This window comes from Dipteris shenzhenensis, chromosome 32 (assembly GCF_047967505.1).
Source record: "Dipteris shenzhenensis isolate YYH24624 ecotype China chromosome 32, Dip_SZ_1.0, whole genome shotgun sequence".
In the NCBI taxonomy this organism is placed as follows: domain Eukaryota; kingdom Viridiplantae; phylum Streptophyta; class Polypodiopsida; order Gleicheniales; family Dipteridaceae; genus Dipteris; species Dipteris shenzhenensis.
This window is the reverse complement of record NC_141627.1, coordinates 41,007,073-41,029,164: the sequence shown is the minus strand read 5'-3', so window position 1 is coordinate 41,029,164 and position 22,092 is coordinate 41,007,073. Positions and strand designations below refer to the sequence as shown.

General features: G+C 44.7%; 1 protein-coding gene across 4 annotated transcripts in view; it reads left to right on the top strand.

Annotated features, from left to right (window-relative positions):
- LOC147880760 (defective in cullin neddylation protein) overlaps positions 1 to 22,092 on the top strand; it is a 122,633-nt gene that overhangs the window by 27,197 nt on the left and 73,344 nt on the right. For all 4 annotated transcript variants that reach the window (XM_087371201.1, XM_087371202.1, XM_087371203.1 and 1 more), the window contains exon 4: positions 4,968 to 5,026. In XM_087371201.1, coding sequence (XP_087227327.1) covers positions 4,968 to 5,026 — 59 coding nt within the window. The remainder of the gene's footprint in view (positions 1 to 4,967; positions 5,027 to 22,092) is intronic.

The following is a 22,092-nucleotide window of genomic DNA, read 5'->3' as shown; positions in this document are numbered from 1 at the left end:
TAGTGGTGCACCTAGACTTTGCCCTTAGTAACTTCCAAGAAGTGTGCACTTCCTCTAGCCAGTCCCTCACGGCCAAACCATTACAACACTTAACCATGGTTAACCTTGGGTTAAGCGTAGGTTGAGTCACGAAGATACTTTACATCACTTTTCACGTCCTCGTGACAGAGGAGCCAAAGACCGAATCGGTAAACGTCACGACCGACGCTCTCTTCATCATCACTAAGTATTGCTCCGCTTATGCAGTCAGTGAAGGAGAGGAAGGTTGGTATGTGGACAGTGGAGCTTTATAGCACACGTCCAACAAGGAGTGGTTCAAAACCATGGAAGGTACGCATCCCGATTCCAAGGTCACTGTTGGGGATAACCGGTCATGCCCTGTGAACGGTGTCGGTAAGTATTCCATTCATCACGACTGCAGGAAACGAGGAGTTGATTTCCGGTGTACTGTATGTACCGAATCTTTGTGGGATACATTGAAGAGTCCAAGGCCTAACACCTATTCGACCCGGAAAAGAAGAAGATCCTTATCAGTAGGGATGTGACCTTTGAGGAGACTGAGGCACAACTTGCAGAAGAGGTTCCAGAACTTCCGGGATTACCCCCACCCAAGGTCACCATCCGAGAGGTGGAGCCGACTGAAGACCCTGAGGATGAGGAGGAGGAGGAGCATGCCATTCCAGAGCCAGCTCCCAAGTCAACTCCATCAAAAGCACCTCCAACAGAGAAGAAGCTACCTCAATGGTATTTGAAGACATTAGCAGACTCACGGGTCACGGACATTCCCGAGAGCAGTTTTGGAGCGCGGCGGTCTCAATGAAACATGAAGACTCCCTCCGTAAACTTTGCTTTGGTAGCTCAGCTTGTGGAACCCTGTTCCTTCCAGGAAGCAAAGGGTATACCAGAATGGCAGGAAGCCATGCAAGCAGAGATGGATGCCATTTTGAAAAATGACACGTGGGATTAGTGCCCAAACGAACCAAGCGGAAAGTCATCGGGACTAAATGGGTGTACAAGCCTCTAATGAGGACATTTAGTGGTTGACTTTTCTTCTCTTTTTTTCTTCTAAGGCATCAGAAATAAACTTTCTTTGTTGGAGCTCCATTCTTTCATTTCAGCCTGCCCCTTCTCTATCTGCTTGGAGAACTCCTCATGCTTCCCTTGTATTGTCATTTGTAGGGCAGCCATCTCTTCTTTGGGCTTTCATTTTCTGTTTTCAGCATGTTCAACTCCTCCTTAAGAGGTGGTTGGATTTCCCCCTCTTCAAGTGGGTTGCGTGCTTTCAACATTTCATTCTCTTCCTTGAGCTTGGCCACCTGCATTTCTAGCACTTTGATCATCAGTGTGTGATGGTTAGTCTTGGCATCAACCATGCGGGTCATCTCCTCACGTACCTTACCAATCTGGATTCCCATTTGTATGCATATCTGACTTCCATTTGTTCATTTTCTCTTCCAGGGAGGTACGTATGTCCTGTATTATAGCATTAAAGTCCATCCTTGCTACCCCCAAGCATCTTCAGACTTCTGTAGGTTTTCAATGTCACCATCATGCATCTTGGAAATATCCCTCATGGTATTTATGCAAGTTTTGACCTGCTGGTCACCTATCTGCTGGGCACTGGCCCAAATGACACTAAATTTTCTCTCCTTTTCTCCCCTCGTTTTTCTGTCAGGTGAGCAGTCCATGGTGGACATATGGTTCTGCATTTTTTCTCCCTTGGATCGTGTGCTAGAATAACTGAATAATCCCTCTGATTTTCAAATAGAAACCTTCGAAAATCTGAAAATTTACCTCATGTTCTGCTTTTGCCGCTCTTTCTGGAATTCAAAAAAATTCAGAAATTCAAAATTTGAATTTTGGAATTTTTGAATATGCTGCTTTTTTGTGCTCCCTTGCTGATGTCCTTCTTGGTGGTTGATTTCCAGGTCCTTTCTGATGTTGATAGCTGGAGGCTGGTAGGCACTAGGCCTTTGAGGCAGCCTGCCTATTGGAAGGCTAGGGCCGGGGCCCTGAAATACCCCCGTGGGCTGTAGTCAGGGCCTAGAGAGGCCCCGTGATCTGCGCGGGGGGGTGTACCCCCAAGGGCTGAAGGCGGAGGCAAAAGCCCCCTGTGGCTGGCATCATGGTGCCACGACAGGCTGGGGAGGGGGGTGAAACCAGCTGGAGAGGTGGGAGCAGCCGGAATGTGGGAGGAGGGGGAGCTGTTGGGGGCGGGAGCTGCAGGGCGCAGCAGATGGTGGCAGGTAGGCCGAGGGGTGAGGCGGGGTAGGCTGAGGGGTGAGCTGAGGGGTGAGGCGGGGTGGTCTGAAGATTGGTGAGTAGAGCTGAGGGGGCGGCGAAGAGAGAGAGAGAGAGAGAGAGAGAGCTTACAGCTTGTAACGACTCTTGTAAGTATCCGATGAGCATCGCAGTTAGCCCAAATTTATCTTCAGCCAGAATCTTTAGCATCAATCCCACCAGCACAACTGTCGAACGTGGGGCTCAAGAAGCCAAAGAGAATGTGAGGCTAAAGAAGAATGGGATCGTTATCTGCTGATTTCTCTGCTTAGACCATAGGTACCAGATTTGTTAGAGACGGTTCGACTACCTACCAAATTCTCTCTCCTTGGGAAGCCCAGCTTCTTAAGGTACAATGGCAAGACTGAACCTTGGTGTTGATCACATGGCTTAAATCAGTGTGATGCACTGATATGGTGACCCGGCTTTCTACAGTAGTGGCATTTCCTTTCTCTTGGGCTGCCTTGCATCATCCTTTGCATTATGTCACTCATGTCCTGAAGCAGCCTTTTACTGAAAAGCACCCGTATATTTGCCCTTGTCCTTGTCATGGGCAACAAATGCCTGATCATTGCTACGCATTGAGGACGATTTATTCTTCCTTGTTGTCTCTCTTTCAACAACAAGCTCATGAACTGCTCCTCGATCACTGGCAGTCACACTGCCCTCGACTATGCCCTACGGAGAGAAATTGAGGACCGTAGCTGCTGATCTTAGACATGCTCTAGAGACATCAGGGCTCCCGATGGGACCCTAGTCGGTCCATACAAAGATCAGACTGCTCATGACTAACACTTGATTCATGATACATGTTAGGACGGTGTCACGATCTGTGCATATTCCTTTTGTAAAACCTTATCCTTATGGATGGATGGATGAATGGACACTTGTGGAAGGGTATGCCTTTTCGATGGGACAGCTCCCGTGAGGCACAACCCTTCACAAGAGCTACAACGAAGAGCTACAACTCTTCCAAATAGGCATACACTTATGAAGAGGACGCTTCTATTTTTACTGTTGTAATGTACCCTCTCCTCCCTACACAAGAGTTACACACCTCTTCATTCACACAACCTTTGGAGCACACACCTTTCCATGTCTGGCTCTGCACTCTCTATGCTAATACTGTGATCTCTGCTACAACGAACATCCAAAACCTATTAGTAGGTGTCCAAAACCTCGGAATACATATGAATGAGAAATGGTGACGACATTACTTTGGGACCATTATCAGGGGGATTAGCGCCTTAAACAAAATGGTTTTCCTCATCATTCCTAGAGCCCTTTTGTCTTGTATCATGCAAGCTCATGCCTTGATTCTCTCACTGAGGCCTTGGATATTGTCATAGAATGGTTTTGAGGGGTTGAATAAAAGATGCCCATAGTTAGCTGATAACTTTTGATGGGATGTCTGTCACTAGAGAACCTGCAAAATTTTGTGTAGATCAGTTGATGTGATTGCATGCTGAAATTCTTGTAGATTTGCTAGTCCCTATGTGCACAATGTTACCTTCTGCATACATCTTATCTTGTGTTCCAGTAGCATCTTGGCGATATCCTCATCCATACAGACCGTTGTCTCTTTCAAACATAAAGCACGCTACTTGGATTTCACTTGCAGCGATCTAACAAATAAAGTTTGCTCTGTGATCATGCAGTCTCAATATTTGTTCATAGACTAGTCCCCCCTCTTGTTTTGTGAGCACTATTCCATCCCTAAAAGCAGCCATTTCTATGCTTGGTGTGCATAACACACCTTCTGCATACAACTCTTCTCGTGTCTTAGTTTCATCTCGGCGAGATTGTCATTGGTGTAGGTGTCTATGCCTTTCAAGCAGGCCCTTTTCCAAAGGGTTGCTTGCTTGTCTTGCACATGTGGAACCTACCTCTGTCCAAGCAGGCCCCATGGAACCTTTAGGTATCCACCAAGCTGCATCTACTACAATGCATAATTCTATCCCTCCGCCCCCGCCCCCCCCTTCAAGTGATTTTCTCAGCCCTTGTCCACCCAGGCTAATCGCACTCAGTGATCCCCTAGACCCAATGTTCCCTGTGAGAAGGTCATTTTTCTCTTGTATGTTGAATGGGTGCCGGGAATTATTTTATTAGTTGGACTTGTTGAAATATCGTGTTTAAGGACCCCATTCCTAGAGTGGTTTCTCTGAATAGTATGTTTTCCGTCAATCCCTGAACCCAAAAGATTAAGCATGTAAGATTCCTCAAATATCAATTGTATTCTACGGTTGGTTATTAAGTCCAAAATATAGATACATCGAAGATATAATGATGTTGATAAGAAGGATACCTTTGCAACGATGACTTTTAGAAACAGATGAAATGCACTATGATTCTGTTGTCTTCATTGAACAGATATTGAGCATAAGAACGTAATTCTCAAGGCCATCGTATCCCAAAAACGAATGTTGATTTCTTACTGGAGCCTCTGTCATGACGATTCCTTCTGAATTTACATTGATGAAGTTGTCTCATCTTATTCATGACACTGGGATACTGTGATTAAAGATACTTGAAACGTGTGACTATGATGAAAACTGACAGATTGTCAGTTTTGCAAATGAAGATTTTAAAATCAGATTATCTAGGCAGGTGATTTTAGTCAAAGTTTCATGGACTTTCTATGTTTTCTCCTAACAGTTTTGTTTTGCTGGTTTGTGTGTACACTGCAGACCCTTTTTCAGATATGATTCTGGCGGAAGGCATTTCTGCATTTTGTGATGATTTGCAGGTGTGTTTCTGCTTATCACGAGTGAGATTTTTTTAAAGAAGTAGCCAGGCCAATTCATTGTGCAATGTCCTTTTGTTGTGTGAGTGACACGTCCCAGCACTCCTGAAACCCCTGATCTGCAAGCAAACCACACACCACGTCAGATCTGAGCAGGCTGCTCACCACCCAACCATGACATCTACGGGATGTGATCCCGAATCAGGAGATGTCCCCTCCGAGCCACGAGCTGAGCTACTGGCACGAACTCCCAATCAGATCCAAACCAGCTTGGTGTCCCATACCACCAGGTGGCGCTGTGAAGCCCTGGATCTGCCACTGGGCCTTGGGCTACGCTAAGATGCAGGCGCGCGTCCGCGACTCAATCCAGGAACAGACCTGACACCTGGGAATGAAACTTGCTCCCAACTGCACACTGAGAACTGAACCCCCTGGGCCCCTTTTATAGACTCGGGCCCCGAGCGCCAAAAATAGCGAAGACCTATAAATAGTCCGTACCCTTGCCACTCAACCCGAGAATCAAGCCTGCCTAGCTCTAAGCCTCCCCAGGCTAACCTGAGCTAGTCCTGTGTACCTAGTACACGTCAGATACCAATCCGTGCACATGACATACTCCCCCTCCTCTAAGAACTCACTCCTGAGTTCGCTAAGAAACCCGGAAATGTTCTTTGGAGGTTTTGTAATGTCTCCCATGTTGCATCCTCCTCAACACGATCCTTCCACTTGATCTTGTATTCCGTGATAGTACGATTGCGAATCTGTCTTTCACGAAATTCAAGAATACACTCAAGTTCGTGAGGAATAAAAGTCAAATCTGTAACTTCTATTATCTCATGAGGAGAAACAAGTTGATCATCCGCACCCAAAACTTCTTTCAGTCTACTGACATGAAAGACTGGATGTACTTTAACATCAGGAGGCAATTCTAGTTGATATGCAACTGGTCCAATTCTTTTAATTACCTTGAATGGGCCACAGTATCTGGGGGATAATTTCGGAACCAAACCAGTACTTAGGCTCTTCGATTCCTTCGGAATTCGCAAATATACCATCGTTCCTTCAGAGAACTCTCTAGGCGAACGATGTCTATTAGCATAAAATCTGTCCCGATCTTGGGCACTTCTAATAGACTCCTTGGCAAACTGTAATATTTCCTGCATGTCTTGCAAGAAGTTCTTAGCAGCATCATTTTGAATCCCTTTTAATCCAACCATAATTGGTGACTTAGGTTGAAACCCGTACATAAGCATAAAAGGACTGTAACTAGTACTAGAATGCTTTGCACTGTTGTAAGCAAATTCTATCATAGGTAGATAATCTTTCCATGAAGACTGTCTCTTAGATACATATGCCCGAAGCATGTCTTCAACCAACTGGTTGACCTTCTCTGTACTGCCATCGGATTGTGCATGATCCGAGGAACTCATACTTATAGTAGTTTCCAACTTTTCAAATACAAGTGTCCAAAAGTTACTTGTAAACTTTGAGTCCTTGTCACTGACTATGTCAGATGGCAAACCATACAGCTTAAACAAGTGGTCCACAAACTCATGAGCCAGCTGAACAGCTGAAATAGTTGTTCTAGTAGGTAAGAACCTAGCCATTTTTGTCAAACGGTCTACTATGACCCAAATGGAGTCATGACCCTTGCGCGTTCGTGGCAAACCAGTAATAAAATCCATGGAAATACTTTCCCATTTATTACCTGGAATCTGTAATGGCTGTAATAAACCCGCGCTTCTAAGGCGTTCTGTCTTAGTAACCTGACAAACCCGGCAACCTACTACATAGTTTTGAATAAATGCACGCATCTTAGGCCAATAAAAGGTATGCTTCACAAGAGACAGAGTCCTATGTATACCTGGATGTCCAGCACTAGGAGCATCATGACACTCCCAGAGAATCTTGGATTTAAGGTCCAGAACATCAGGCACACAAATCTTTTCATTCCGGAACAGCAAGCCGTTTCTAATCATCCACTGACCTCCCGCCGCCTGTACTGTAGGTGGCACAATCCCTGAGTCCTGGTCAACCATGGAGCTCCCATCCTGGACTCTCTGCCAATAAGAACTGAAATGACTATCAGTTGCGTATAGCCCTCTCAAGGATTGAAATAGGTCTGAGGATATTTCCGTAAATGACAGAGCATTTACAAACTTAACTCGACTTAAGGCATCCGCCACACTATTCAACGAACCCTTACGATAACGTATTTCAAAATCAAAATCCTGCATTAATTCTGCCCATCTAGCTTTCCGTCCCCTCAATTCTGATCCATCACACACATACTTAATTGACAGATGATCAGTCAATACAAGGAACTTTGAACCATACAAGTAGTGTCTCCAAACCTTAAGAGCATACACTACAGCATAAAGTTCCTTCTCAAGTGTGGGCCAACGATATTGAGTGTCGTCTAGCTTCTTACTCTCGAAAGCTACAGGTCTGCCCTCTTGGAATAGAGCTGCCCCAATCGCATAATCACTCGCATCGGCCTCTAAAACATAAGGCCGGGTAGGATCGGGTAATGCAAGAACGGGTGCTTCCTTGATAGAAAACTTCAAGGTTTCAAAAGCCTTGTTCATTGCATCATTCCAAGAGATCGGCTGGATAGAGCTGCGTCCACGACCTTTCAATACGTTTGTCAGGGGTGCCGTGATATGGGAATAATCACGCACAGATTTTCGAAGAAATACCGTAAATCCTAGGAAAGAACGAAGTTGTTTCACAGTCTGAGGGATAGGCCATTCTAAAACCTTATGGATACGATCCAGATCAATGCCAATACCTTCAGAAGAAATCTTGTGTCCTAAGTAAATGATCTCCTTCATAAAGAAGTCACATTTACTCATCTTGGCATAGAGCTTATGCTGTCTTAGAATAACTAAGACAATCCGGAGGTGTCCGATGTGATCCTCAAGCGTTCGACTATATACCAAGATGTCATCTAAGAACACTACAACAAATTTGTCCAGAAAATCCCTGAACAAATCGTTCATCATCTGCTGAAAAGTAGCAGGAGCATTGGTCAAACCAAAAGGTAATATGAGAAACTCGTAATGACCATACCTAGTTTGGAATGCGGTCCTATCTATGTGTTTAGCATAGATACAGATTTGGTGATAACCTGTACGCAAATCAATCTTAGTGAAATACTTCGCTCCGGCCAAACGGTCTATCAAATCATCGGAATGAGGGAGAGGGTATCGATTCTTAATTGTCACTTTATTTAATCGTTTATAATCTATACACATTCTCCAGGAAGAATCTTTCTTCTTTCTTAGGAGGACATGTGCACCCCAAGGTGATTTACTTGGGCGGATATAGCCCATATTCAGGTAATCCTGAAGCTGTAAAGCTAACTCATCCTCCTCTACCTGGCTCATCCTATAAGGTGGTACACTGATAGGTTGAGCCCCTGGGACTAAGTCTATGCGATGATCTACTGTCCGTTCTGGAGGTAAACCTTCCGGCAGTTGAGCAGGGAATACATCCTTAAAACTATCTAGCAACATTCTCAATTCACGGTGTTCAAACACACTTAATTCATTCTTGTTAATTACAGAAACAAGAAATGAAGAAAGCGGAATGAAAACACACTGATAGACATCATAATGAGAATTGTTTAATATATTCCGAAGCTGCATCGCAGATACAATAGGCCCCTGAGAAGAGGGAAATTTATCACAGTGAATACAAAATTGGGTGTCCTTATCTACAAAAGAAAGCGTATGCTCCGTCCATCCGATCTGAATATTGTGGGTTTTAAACCACTCTATTCCGATCAACAAGTCTACATGCTCCAGATGCATAACATAACATGTAAGAGCCCCTGTGTAGGCTTGAATCCGGATAGGAAGCGCTTCAACCTTGCGATCCCAAAACTGCTTCCCAGCTGGAAGTTGCACCTCATAGGTGTGGTCGCTAGGTACTGTGGACAGCCCCATCTTCTGCACAAATTTGTAATTAACAAAGTTGTGAGAGCTGCCCGGATCAAAGAGAATGTGAACTTGTTGGTCCATAACTTCTCCATAAACTCGGAAAAGATCATGGGAACCAAACAATGAAGTATTGAAAGTACAATTACAAGAAAGTGGGCAGGTAATGACATTTACAGAAATACCTGTCATCGAGACTTGGTTCGCTCCCTTGGCTGCGGTACGTGGACCCGCCTGGAGCTTCGGTCAAAGCACCAACTTTTGGTTCTTCCGCTTTGGACACTCATTCTTTGTGTGGCCCCGCTCCTCACAATAGAAGCATCGTCCTTCTTTCTTGAGCCTTAGAGTGCGAAGGAAACGGGCTTTACCATTCTTTGCTGGAGTCAAGTTTTCCTTGGAGGCGTTGTCCGTAGACTTCGTCTCCCCAGTACCAGTCGTATGCTGAAAGAACTTGCGTTTGTTCTTTCCACTCGTGTCGGTAACTGTGGTTGCTTTGGCACCGGCCATGGTATCATCGTATATGCGCGCATAAGTCATGGCCTCCTGCAATGTTGTGCATTTGTTGTTCTTTAACTGCAACTTATATGAATCTGGCAAACCATCCACGAAGAAACCTAACAAGGTCACTGGATCCATCTTAGTGGCCCTGGTTTGCAGATCCCAAAATCTTTGAAGATAAACTTCAAAGGTCAAGTTTAACTTTGACATATCGAGGGCTTTGAGCTTGCCAACGATATCGTAATCATCCTCCTTCTTCAGGAACTCCTTCTTGAAGACCCCTTCAAAATCTGTCCATGTATCGGGCTTAGGCTGGAGTTCCTTCCACCATAGCAATGCTTTACCTGACATGAACCCCGCTGCAAGCTGGATCTTCTTCTCATCTGGATATGGGTGGAATTGAAAGTGTACCTGCCACTTGTGTAACCAAGTGTCAACTACCTCCTTCGTTCTAGACTTTTGATCGCCCGGAAAAGGGTCTGGAGTTATATTCGGGCCTAGCACTGAAGCCATGGCATCCACATGCGTGAGTGCCTGCACAGTGCTAGCCAGAAGGGTGAGAGTTGCTTGAATCACCTGGAGTTGCTGTGTCAACCCCGTTTGATTTGCATTGACTTGCTCGAATTTTCCATCTAGAGCAGTCGTAAATTCACTGAAGGCCTTTTTTGTTATCAGGTCATCATAGAGACCCTGATCCTCCTCTCCCACAGGAGTGTAATCCAAATCCTGCTCTCCCATGGTGAACTCGGGATTTGCAGAATCAGACATAACTGAAATCTGATTTGAATATAGACTGAGAGAAATAATTGACTGAATCGAAGCGCAAAGGAGAATGGAGCAGAGGAAAACCGTCCCAAGAGATGCTGACGGAAAGAGATACTGAAAAACTGGCGAACCGGAAGCCCACGAATCCCAAAATTTCGCTGAACTCGGCACCGGATGCATGTACGAAATCCTGCAGCGAACTGGCTGCTGATGTGGCTGTACGGTCTGCTGACGGAGGCCGTACAGTTGCTGACGGAGGCCGTACAGTTGCTGACGTGGCTGTACGGCGATCGTACGGATTGCAAGGTACAGCTGACGTAGGTACCGTTCGGAAGTTGACGCAGCTGTACGGATGTACGGACGGTGGCGATGCAGGTACGGCAACGCAGGCAGAGTACGGTTGCTGACGCAGGCTGGCGCAGCTGTACGGTGCTGATGCAGGGCTGGAGCAGGCAGGCACGCAGCTCGAGGGGCAGCTACTAGGCTCTTTGCGAGGCTATGGAAGGGCTGGTACCCTGCCCCATCTATATAGGGAGCAGGGCAGCCTAATTGGGAAGCCCTGCTTCCAAAAAAGGCCGTCCTCCGCCAGCTTTGGAGGGGGTGCTTTTTTCGAAAAAAGCACCCCCCACGCAGGCTGGCCGCACCCTGCTCGCAGCTCTTTGCGGCACTCCCTGCAGCGGCCAGATTCCGTACAGCCTTGACGTCACCTCTCCGCCTCCCTCGCAGCCCTTTTCCCTCTCTTTCCTACTTCTCTGCTCTCTCTCTTGCTTCCTACAGCCTTCTCTCACAGGCCCCTTCAGGAATCTCGAAATCTCTTCCTCCTTTCTTCTTCCTTTTCCTAACATCTGTCCACCCCTGTTAACCCAGGAACCCAGCAGAAAACGCAGCAACAAATTTCGAATTTTAGGGCATACCTGGAGGAAAAATTCGTCAAAAATTCCTGCATCAGAAGTTCCTACCTCAGGAGCTGGCTCTGATACCAACTGACACGTCCCAGCACTCCTGAAACCCCTGATCTGCAAGCAAACCACACACCACGTCAGATCTGAGCAGGCTGCTCACCACCCAACCATGACATCTACGGGATGTGATCCCGAATCAGGAGATGTCCCCTCCGAGCCACGAGCTGAGCTACTGGCACGAACTCCCAATTAGATCCAAACCAGCCTGGTGTCCCATACCACCAGGTGGCGCTATGAAGCCCTGGATCTGCCACTGGGCCTTGGGCTACGCTAAGATGCAGGCGCACGTCCGCGACTCAATCCAGGAACAGACCTGGCACCTGGGAACGAAACTTGCTCCCAAGTGCACACTGAGAACTGAACCCCCTGGGCCCCTTTTATAGACTCGGGCCCCGAGCGCCAAAAATAGCGAAGACCTATAAATAGTCCGTACCCTTGCCACTCAACCCGAGAATCAAGCCTGCCTAGCTCTAAGCCTCCCCAGGCTAACCTGAGCTAGTCCTGTGTACCTAGTACACGTCAGATACCAATCCGTGCACATGACAGTGAGAGAGAATTTGCAGATGCAGAAGTGGCCAATTTACTGCTACTTAGTTTCAGTTTTCTTCTTTGCCAAAGAAGAGCAAGGATCTGAAGAAGAGCTATAGGCAGCTCACATCCCCAAAAGAGAGAGATAATATGATATGATATAATTGTATTAAAGTCCTGTGAGAGAATGGTGAGTGAGAGAGAGCAAGAGAGAGTGAGAGCTGGAAGCTGAAAGCTGAGTTGCAATAGAAGAGTGTGTAGAGTACAACTCAAAAGAAAGAGAGAAGTGACAAAACCTTAGTAGTCACTCACCATAGTTAGTGAACTAACTGCGGTTAGGGGGAAAAACCTCTTAAAGAGGGAAAAGTGCCCCTAACTAGCTTATTAAATTACATTGGTCACTGCTGAATTATATCTATAATTCTAAGACCCCCCTGCAGTGCCAATGTCATGTACAAGGCTGATCAATCACCAAACGGATATAAGTTCAGGGCACTGCGAAATGCCTCAAACTTTTCACGTGGTAGTGCTTTGGTGAAAATATCTACAACGTTGTCATGTGTGGACACAAAGATCATACTGATCTCTCCTGCATGTAACTTCTCTCTGACGTAGTGATAATGAACCTCAATGTGCTTCGTGCGAGCATGAAACACTGGATTCTTTGCCACTGCAATGGCACTCTGACTAAGAGTGAGAATTGGAGAAGGACCCTCCAAAGACGGATGAAGATCAGCAAATAGACGTCGCAGCCAGACACATTCAACTGTTGTTGTGAAAGATGCCCTGTACTCAGCTTCACATGATGAGGTAGCCACTGTAGATTGTTTCTTACTCAGCCAGGAAATGCAAGATTTACCCAAAAAGAAACAATTGCCACTAGTGGACTGCCTAGTATCATAATCACCAGCCCAATCTGAATCACTGTAGGCATGCATCTGCAAGTCACCCCCCCTGGGAAATAGCAAGCCAAAAGACTTCGTGCCCTGCAAATAACGGAAGATGCGCTTAACTGCTTGCCAATGCATAGTTTTTGGGCTGTGCATGTACCTGCTCACCTGAGATATCGCAAACTGAATATCAGGTCTAGTGTTGCAGAGATATATGAGGCATCCGACAACCTGACTGTAAAGTGTGGCATCAACTAATTCTCTTGCATCATGCATTGTGAGTTTCAGCCCCGGCGCCATGGGAGTGGCCATGGGCTTACACTCATGCATGATAAATCTGTCCAAGAGTTTCTGAACATACTTGGATTGAGACATAACAGTGCCACGTCTCTCATGAGAGAACTGGATCCCCAAATAAAAGTGAAGCAGCCCCAAATCTGACATGTCAAAGTTGGTCTGCAAATCAGCTTTGAAATCTGCAATTTTGTCTTCATTGGACCCTGTGAGCAGTAAGTCATCGACATAAAGAAGGATGACTAAAATTTCCCCCCCATCCATCTTGATGTAGAGGGTGCTCTCAGTAGGACTATTGTGCAGCCCCTTGCTGGTCAAAAAGGCATGGATCTTGGCATACCATGCACGAGGGGCCTGTTTCAGCCCATATAAAGCTTTGTTGAGCTTGCATACTTGAAGTGCATTTGCTGTAATTTCAAAGCCCGGAGGTTGTTTGACATACACCTCTTCCAGCAAGTCCCCATTTAAGAAGCCTGTTTTGATGTCCAACTGATGAACATTCCACTCAAAATGTGCAGCCATTGCAATAACTGATCGGATGGTTGTCATCCGGGATGTAGGAGGGAATGTCTCCTCATAATCTATGCCCTTTTTTTGAGCATAGCCTTTAGCAACCAGCCTTGCCTTATACATGTCAATGGAGCCATCTGGCTTCCGTTTGACCTTGAAAACCCATCGTGTGCCAATGGCATGTTTACCCGGTGGCAAGTCTACAACATCCCAAGTCTGATTTTTTGCAATGGACTGCAACTCATCGTGCATGGCATTCATCCAATGCACATTGTCTTTTGCCTCTTCGAATTTGGCAGGCTCCTTCTCATCAAGAAGAGTACCTGCATATGCTGATTCCACTGAATTAGCACCTTCCATGTGCCTTGCTGCACTGCGAGTCCTGCCAGGTAACGGAGCATCAATTTTACTCTCCCTGAGAGTCTGTAACAGCCAGTTTGGGACTGTTTTTGCTGCATGTATGTCTGCAATTTCTTGCTGCACCACCTGTTCCACTGCCTGTGGAGGGGGCAAGACATCCTGTGGCGGAACTAAAGCATTTGGAGGTTGCTGTAAATTCTGATTTGCATCAGAAAAATCAGCAGGGGAACCCAAGGCAATGGGTAGCAACTCCTCAAAGACATCCTCTGAAGAAGAAGGCATTTGAAATTCAGCCTGAGTGTGAGCTGAATTTTCAGAAAATATCACATCTCTATGATCTTGCGTGTAGCAGGATTGTAGAGACGGTACCCCTTGCTTTCTGCACTGTATCCAACAACTCTGGCTTGTGAAAATTTGGGGCTTTTGATCCCATTGTCTTGCATTGGCCTTGTGCCTTGGGGATTCTCCTTTTTAGGTGTACAAGTCATAGTTATGCTGAAATGCGTTTCAGGGCCCAGCTTGTCCTGAATGCTGTTTCAGAGAAGTCCTTGGCTTCTGAAACGGCTTCTTGAAAAGTTTCAGCTGGCTGAAACACGGTTTAGAAGTTTGAAATGGGACGTTTCAGACAACAACTTCAGCCAACAACCCCCCACCATCTTCCTTTTGCTGTTTCTACTTGTGTTTTGGCCTCCACTTTCAGCATTGCACTCCCTCTGCTCCTTGAGCCCCATTCACTCCTTTGAAGTCCTTTCACTCTTGCAGGCTGCTTCAGCCCTCCTTCATCATCCACTCCCCTTCAGCCCTCCTTCAAAGCTCAGCCTCCACTCCTTTAGCACTCTCCTTCAGCCTTTTCTTTCAGCCCTCTCTTTCAGCTCTTTTCTCAACCCCATTGCTGACGTGGTGTTTCCTTGTTTGAGCCGTCCAAAAAGTCCCAAAACATTTCCGTCTCTGTTTTCATTTCCCCTAACTATGATACAAGTAGATTCTTACTGATTTCGCCCTTGATTTAGTAGCTGGACAGTGTTTCCTTGGACAATGTTTTCTTGGACGGGCAGACTTTTGCAGGCCCGTGCAAGGGATCGGATCACTTTTGTGTTAGGGGATGCAGTGACTATTGGAAGTATTATATGTTCCAAGGTATAAAAGAACCTGATTTCTATCTCAGCTATCTCCACAAATGACTTTCCGGTTATTTTTGATGGTTATCGTTGTGCTGTGTATGACAACTGGCATGACGACTGTATAGGACTTACTGGCACACTTTCTTGAGGGCTGTTGCTGTGTGACCTTGATGCATATGACAAACAGGCTGTTTCAGAAGCACATGCAGTTGCGGGATCCATCTTTTCTGACACACTCTTTTGGCATGAGAGATGGGGACATCTCAATCATGGTAGTTTGGTGAAAATGCATTCCAAGGACATGGTGGTCGAGCTCTCACCCATGCATACACTTACAAAACGTGTCTATGAGGGTTGCTTGTTGGGCAAAATGCATTGGTTCTTATTTCCAAAAGATGGGATTGTTGGTGCATCTAAGATGCTGCATCTCATGCATAGTGATGTATGCGGGCCAATGTGGACAGCATCACTTGGAGGCTATTTATACTTCGTCACTTTTCTAGATCACTTCAACAAACATTCTTGGATTTATCTTTTGAAGTCCAAGTCTGATGTCCTCTTTTGTTTCAAGAACTTTCTTGCCATGGCTGAAAATGAGAATGGAAATAAGCTCTTGACCCTACGCGCTGACAGGGGGTCCCGTGAATTTTCATATTTCTTAGCAGCCGGGGCATAATACAGCAGTGCACAGTGCCATACACCCCACAACAGAATGGAGTTGCAGAATGGAAGACCAGGACATTGATGGAAATAGCCAAGTGCATGCTTAAGGGGAAGTCTGTGCCCAAAAAATTTGGTTGGATGCTATTATGTGTGCCAACTATTTGCTCAATCAAGCACCCACATGGGCATTGAACATCGTCACTCCTTATGAAGCAGGGACATGTTGGAAGCATGTGATTTCACATATGCGGGTTTTTGGGTCCTTGGCATATGTGTAGCTGAGGCGTAATCTGGAAGATAATTCAGTCAAATGCATTTTTATTGGCTACAGCTCACAAAGCAAAGGATATAGGTTGTATCAGCCTACCACATGCAAGGTTATTGTCAAGACGACGTTTACACTGAGAATACAGCTTTACCTTGGCTTGGCTCGACTGTAAAAAACATCCCTCAATATGTGTTTGATTTCTTGGTGCCCTTCTTTTAGGTCACCATAAATCCAGATGAGATTTTGCAGGGTACAATTCCCAATGCTTCTAGCAGTTCATAGCCTCCTCATGATGCCAATGTTCAGCCTGATTTGCAGCCACTTGATGATCATGCTATTGAACAAGCAATAATAGAGGAAAGGGCTATCTTTAGACAGTAGAAAAGAGTCCCATGGTGGCTCTTGGAGACTCTCAGGGACAGAAAGCAAAGCTGAGCCCTTGGTTGCGGTGGGCAAAATCAAATGCATGACAATTTTCTTACTGTGGCATTGATTGCCATTGCTTGCAATGAAGAACCTTTAAGACAAAAGGATGCAATTGATAGCAGGGAATGGATGGATGCCCTGAGAGCTGAACTTGACTCTGCTCATGCAAATGGCATGGGAGTTGTGCAACTTGCTAGCAAGCAAGCGTGCCATAAGCACTAAATGGGTTTACAAGGTAAAGTGGAGGCAGCGTAGACCGCTACAAAGCTGGCCTTGTTGCGAAAGACTGTGCTATGCCTCCCAATTTACACATTATGACCAGTCGGCGTGTCATTGCCATTGCATCACATAGAGGATTACCAAAAAGCGAGCCAAGAGCCGTGAAAGGCGAGCCAAGCAGAAAATGGAGTGATGAACTTTGAGGAAGTCAATTGCTCGAATGTCTATGCAGAAGACCTCCCCAAAACATGTAACGAAAAATTGGTGCATAATTTGTGAATTTTGGTGCCACCAATGTGTCCGGAATGCTCGAAAACCCCTAAAATGACTTTTGAATAACCAAAATTGGACTCCGGATGAGAGAGAAATGGCATGCTTCAAGATGCCTAAACATCCACAAATGGAGTGCGTGTTAACATGCGGTCCTTTTGTGGATCTTTAAGAATGTTTTAAGCATGATTTGGCATGCTCATCCTCCACTTCAAATAATGGCTTAAACATGCCATGAAAGGACGGTGTGTTAACAAAAGGACCACGTGTTAACACGCAGTCCTTTTGTGGACCTTTAGGCATCTTTTAAGCATGTCATCTCTCTCTCATTTGGAGTCCAGGTTTGGTGATTCAAAAGTCGTTTTGGGGCACTCCAAACGCATTGGTGACGTAAAAATATATAAAATATACACCAACTTTGTTAAATATTTTGGGGGGTTTTGGGGCACTCCGAATGCATTTGTGGCCTGATTTAAGAAAATACATTGCCCAAAACTACATCATCATTGACATGGCAAGTCAAATGGAGAAGTACAACGGAAGGATAAATTTAAATTATAGATCATCCCCCATGTAGAGTGAGGATGCACATTATGCTGTCTAGATGTGATTGATATTTGTTATGTGGTCACATGTGAATGAATGTAGTCGCTATATGTGACCATCTTGTGCAAGGAAACTTTGAACACTTATAGCTTTCAAGTGCACACACACTTTTTTTTTTGGGGTAAAACCAAGATACTTATATTATAAAACATTCATTTACATCCAGGCCGTGCTCAAAATAGAGCTACTGCCCTATCCATCAGAAACAGTAAAAGAAAAGTTGAATACAAGAAACATCCAAATCTTCCTCATGTAAGGCATCATATAAAGACTGCCTTAATGAGGCTTTGAAAAACTCATAAGGATGCTGAAGAGGAGAATTCAGATATGCTTGGATGCGCTGCAGCCAGAGGGTCCATAAGGCCCAGTATCTGATCCAGTGAAAGAAGAGAGAATACTGTGACAAAGAAGCTGATAGTTTGCCATACATCCAGAAAAACCTCTAGAACCTGTGTGCTGGAAATCTGAGAGATAAAAAATAGGAGATTCTATCTAGAAGGTCTCTGGAATATGAACAAAACCACAATAAATGCGGAATACTCTCCGATGCAAGGTGACATCTTGGACAGAGAGGTGAAGCTATTCGTCGTTTAGCCAATTTCACTCCCACTGGGAGAATACCAACAATACATCTCCATAGAAATAGTCTTTGCTTCAATGGCATTTTCGACTTCCATATCATTTGCAATCTTCCTTTCCACCAGGCTAATGATTTGTTCAGATGCCATAAAGAATTAGCATGATGGGCAATCAAGTGCACACACACACACACACACACACACACTCTCATAACTTTGAACAATTGTATGTGGTCACATGTGAATGAATGTAGTCACTATATGTGACCATCTTGTGCAAGGAAACCTTAAACACTTATAGCTTTCAAGTGTACATGCACACACTTTTTTTTTTGGTGAGAAGAAATCTTTTATTTCTATGGAATAATAACATTCATAGCTGCTTCAAAAACGAAGTAGCTACTACTCAACAAAAGATCTCAGTATAAGCTGTATACACATCCTGATCTATCAAACGAGTCTGAAAACAATCGTAGAATGATTGTTGCAGAGATCGTTTGAAAAAAAGAAAGGATGAAATTAGTGGATCACCAAAGACTCTATGATTTCTATCCATCCATAAAGTCCATAGGGTCCAATATCGCACCCATACAAAAAATAAATCAAAACCCTATCTCTGGGGATGAAATCGGAACAACCAGAAAAATCTGCCAAAAGTAACAGTAGGAAATCGTTGTCAAAGCCTCTGTCTGATGAGAGCAATGAGATCAGAAGTGTTTGGACAGGACCAAAAGATATGGAGCACTGATTCAGTAGAGTGCGAGCATCTGTGACAAACAGCTGAAGCAATATGTCTGTGTGCGAGTAACTGTCCAGATGGAAAAATGCCAAGGAGAACTCGCCATAGGAAAAGCTGTTGTCGAAGAGGGACTTTGTAATGCCAAAGGAGACGCAGCCTTTTTCTCCACCACTTCATTGGACGATCCATATGCCAAACAGTATTTGCTCTGTTGGAAATCCAAGGTGGAGGTAATAACACTTTATACAGTGATGACACTGTAATATGTGAAAGCTTCAAAGGACGGACATATGAGGAAGGAGAGCGCAAAATCCAATCCTCAAGCCGATGCTGAATTTCTAAATGAGGTACCGGCAAGTACGGTTGGAGCATTGCTGAAATTTTATGCCATAAAGGACGATAATGAGCTCCCAAGCCATATTTGCGAGCAGCCAAAGAAAAAGATAGAATTGTGCCATCATCCTGAAGTACATCCGCCACAGATGAAATGCCTTTGAAGGAGAGAAAATAAGAACATCGGGGTTCTTGTATGGCCAAAGGTGGATGGAATACTTTAGACCAAAAGAGATTCTCTACCCTCAAAGAGTTGCCCGAGAGAGAGTCTCTTCCTTTCCATTCCAAGTGGGATTGAATATGTTTCCAATCAAGAAGCAGAGAAGAGACAAAAGGGCATCCTCTGATCTTGCCTTGGATAGAGCCAAATAAAAATTCCCACTGAGTAGGCTGCCAATTCCTAAAAGCAGATGTATGAAGATGTAATAAGAGAGAGCGGATCATAAAAGCCCAAGGCTGATCTCCTTGTAGAAACTGCATCATCATTTTCCCCCTGTGAGCAAGCAAATGCATTTGAATATTGAGAATGTTCAGACCCCCGTGCATCTTTGGAGAACAGAGACGATGCATGGAGAGTAATCTGAGACTTTTCTTGCCATGTTTTGAACGCGAGAAAATTTCCATGATAGCTGACATAAATGAAACCAAATCTGTCTTAGTGAACATAGTGAGAGGCAGATAAAATTGTATGTATGCTATCAAAATGGATTGTGTAATTCGCAGACGAACATGTAATGGCCAAGTTGCAAGCTTCCAATATTCAAGTTTTGCCCTTAACTTTACTAGCACCCAATCAGTTTGTTGTGAACGGGTGAGTCCCCAGCCTAGAGGATAACCAAGATGTCGAATGAATTGAGAACCAGGGACAATTTCCCCAGGCCACAAAAGATTGTGCCAGTCCTGTGCATGTAAAGGCAGCAATTTTGATTTTTGAAAATTTACCTGAAGGCCAGCAGCCAATCCATATGTAGAAAGAGCATGCATAATCATGGACAGATCAGCCCGAGTATTTTTTGGAGTAAAGAAAGAATCATCAGCATATGCTTGAGCAATCATGCTGTGACTGCCAAGAATCTCCAAACCGTGCAGCTGGTCAGTGTCCAAGAGGTGATCCAGATATTGAAGCAGTGGATGAGTGGCTATGGCAAAAAGTAAAGCACTCAGTGGACATCCTTGTCTGACAGAGCAAGCAAGAGTCCAGGATGGAGAAATATCTCCTGAAAGTATGCAGGCAGCTTCACTATCTTGATATAGCCAATTGATGAGTTGCTGCATTTTTGTGCCAAAACCCAAAGCTTGCATAGTCGATGAAATGAAATCCCACTGAACTGTATCAAAAGCTTTGGCAATATCAACTTGCAATAACAAAACATCCTGCTGTGTGTATTTGGCATATTCAATTCCAATGTAGGCATTGGCAATGTTATCGGTGATATGCCTACGCGGGACAAAGCCATATTGTGCAGGATGCAACCCATCATGTAAAAACCCCTTTAGCCGAGCAACAATCATTTTGGTAGTGACTTTGTAAATTACGGGCATAAGAGTGATAGGTCTCCAGTCTGCCAAAGACTCACAAATTTGTTTTTTAGGAAGGAGTTTAACAAGACCTCTCTTCCATGTGTCTGGCATTTTCTGATGTTGCCATGCAGTATTCACCATATATAGTAATGGATGCTTCAAAATAGGCCAGTATGCTATAAAAAACTCGACTGTTAAACCATCCCATCTGGGGGATTTCCATCTGTCACATGATTTGATTGCATCTGACAGTTCCCTCTCAGTATAGGGTTCCTCCAATTCCAAAGCTTGAGTAGGGGAAATTATTGGAGAAACATTTTGCAACAATAAATTCCGTGCAAGCAAAACCTATTGCGAGGGCAGAGCTGCAGAGCCAAATTGCTGGGAGAAGTGATGCACACAAACAGAGGCAAGCTGTGACCGTGAAGTAGTCCATGATCCATCGGGCATAAGCACTCTGCAAATTTCTGTTTTGATTCTCCTCTGATGCAAACTCTTGAAAAATTCTTTGGAAGAGCAACCTTTATCTGTGAAGGCTCTTTGTCTTGCTCTAGTCTCCCATTTTGCCAGTTTCCTGTGATCATTTAGTTTAAGACAATGTCTAGCCTGACATAGTGTGGTTTGCTCATGCATGGACAACGAACGATGATGACTGAGTTCAGTGAGGTCTTGACAAGTAGACTTGGCCTGAGTAATGGTTTCCCTCAGAGTCTTCATGTAAGACTTGCCATAAGCTCTAATCACCATTTGCATTTTAGAAATAAAAGAAGCCCAGGCATCATCAGCATGAAGATAGCTGCTAGAGGAAAGACAATGAGCTGCTTCAGTAACCATTGCCCTGAATTCAGCATGTTGCAAATAACTACTGTTGATGATTAGATGTCGCCTTTGTGGCAATCTATCTTCTGGCATCTTATGAAAAGATAAACGCAGCCATAGTGGTGCATGGTTTGAATGCACAAAGGCATAGTCAATCCACATTTTGCATGCGAAATCCCCATTTTGTTGGGGAGCGACACTATACCAACGATCCAGTCTTGCCTGATAAGCGGACAGAGCATTATGTTGAAAAGTGTAGCCCGGTGACAAAGGCTGCAATTCCTTCCAAAGGTCAACCAGATTTAAATGCAAAAGTAGTTGAGACCATGCATGCCTTTCAGGAGATAACATATGATCGTGGCTGCAAGTGTTGTCTGCCTGTTGTGGAGCATTATTTAAATCCCCACATATGTAGGCATGATATCTCCACGGGTATTGTTGCATAGCATCCCAAATTACAGTTCTGTCTCGAGATGACTGAGGTGCATAAACTGAAGCAAATTCAAACACCTCTCCTCTAATAATGCATTGGAGAACAAGCCATCTGCCTTTGTTGTCATTTAATGCAATGACTGGTTGAAGCTCATGTTTGATCAGAAGGACAACCCCTGAGAAAGAGTGCTCCCAGGCATAGAAAATGTCATACCCACAGAAGTGTCCTGTCTTGCCTGCATAAATATGTTGGTTGTGCTCTTGTAATGCCACTATGTCAGGCTGAAATCTGTTGATGTACAGCCACACAGATTTCCATTTCCTACTGT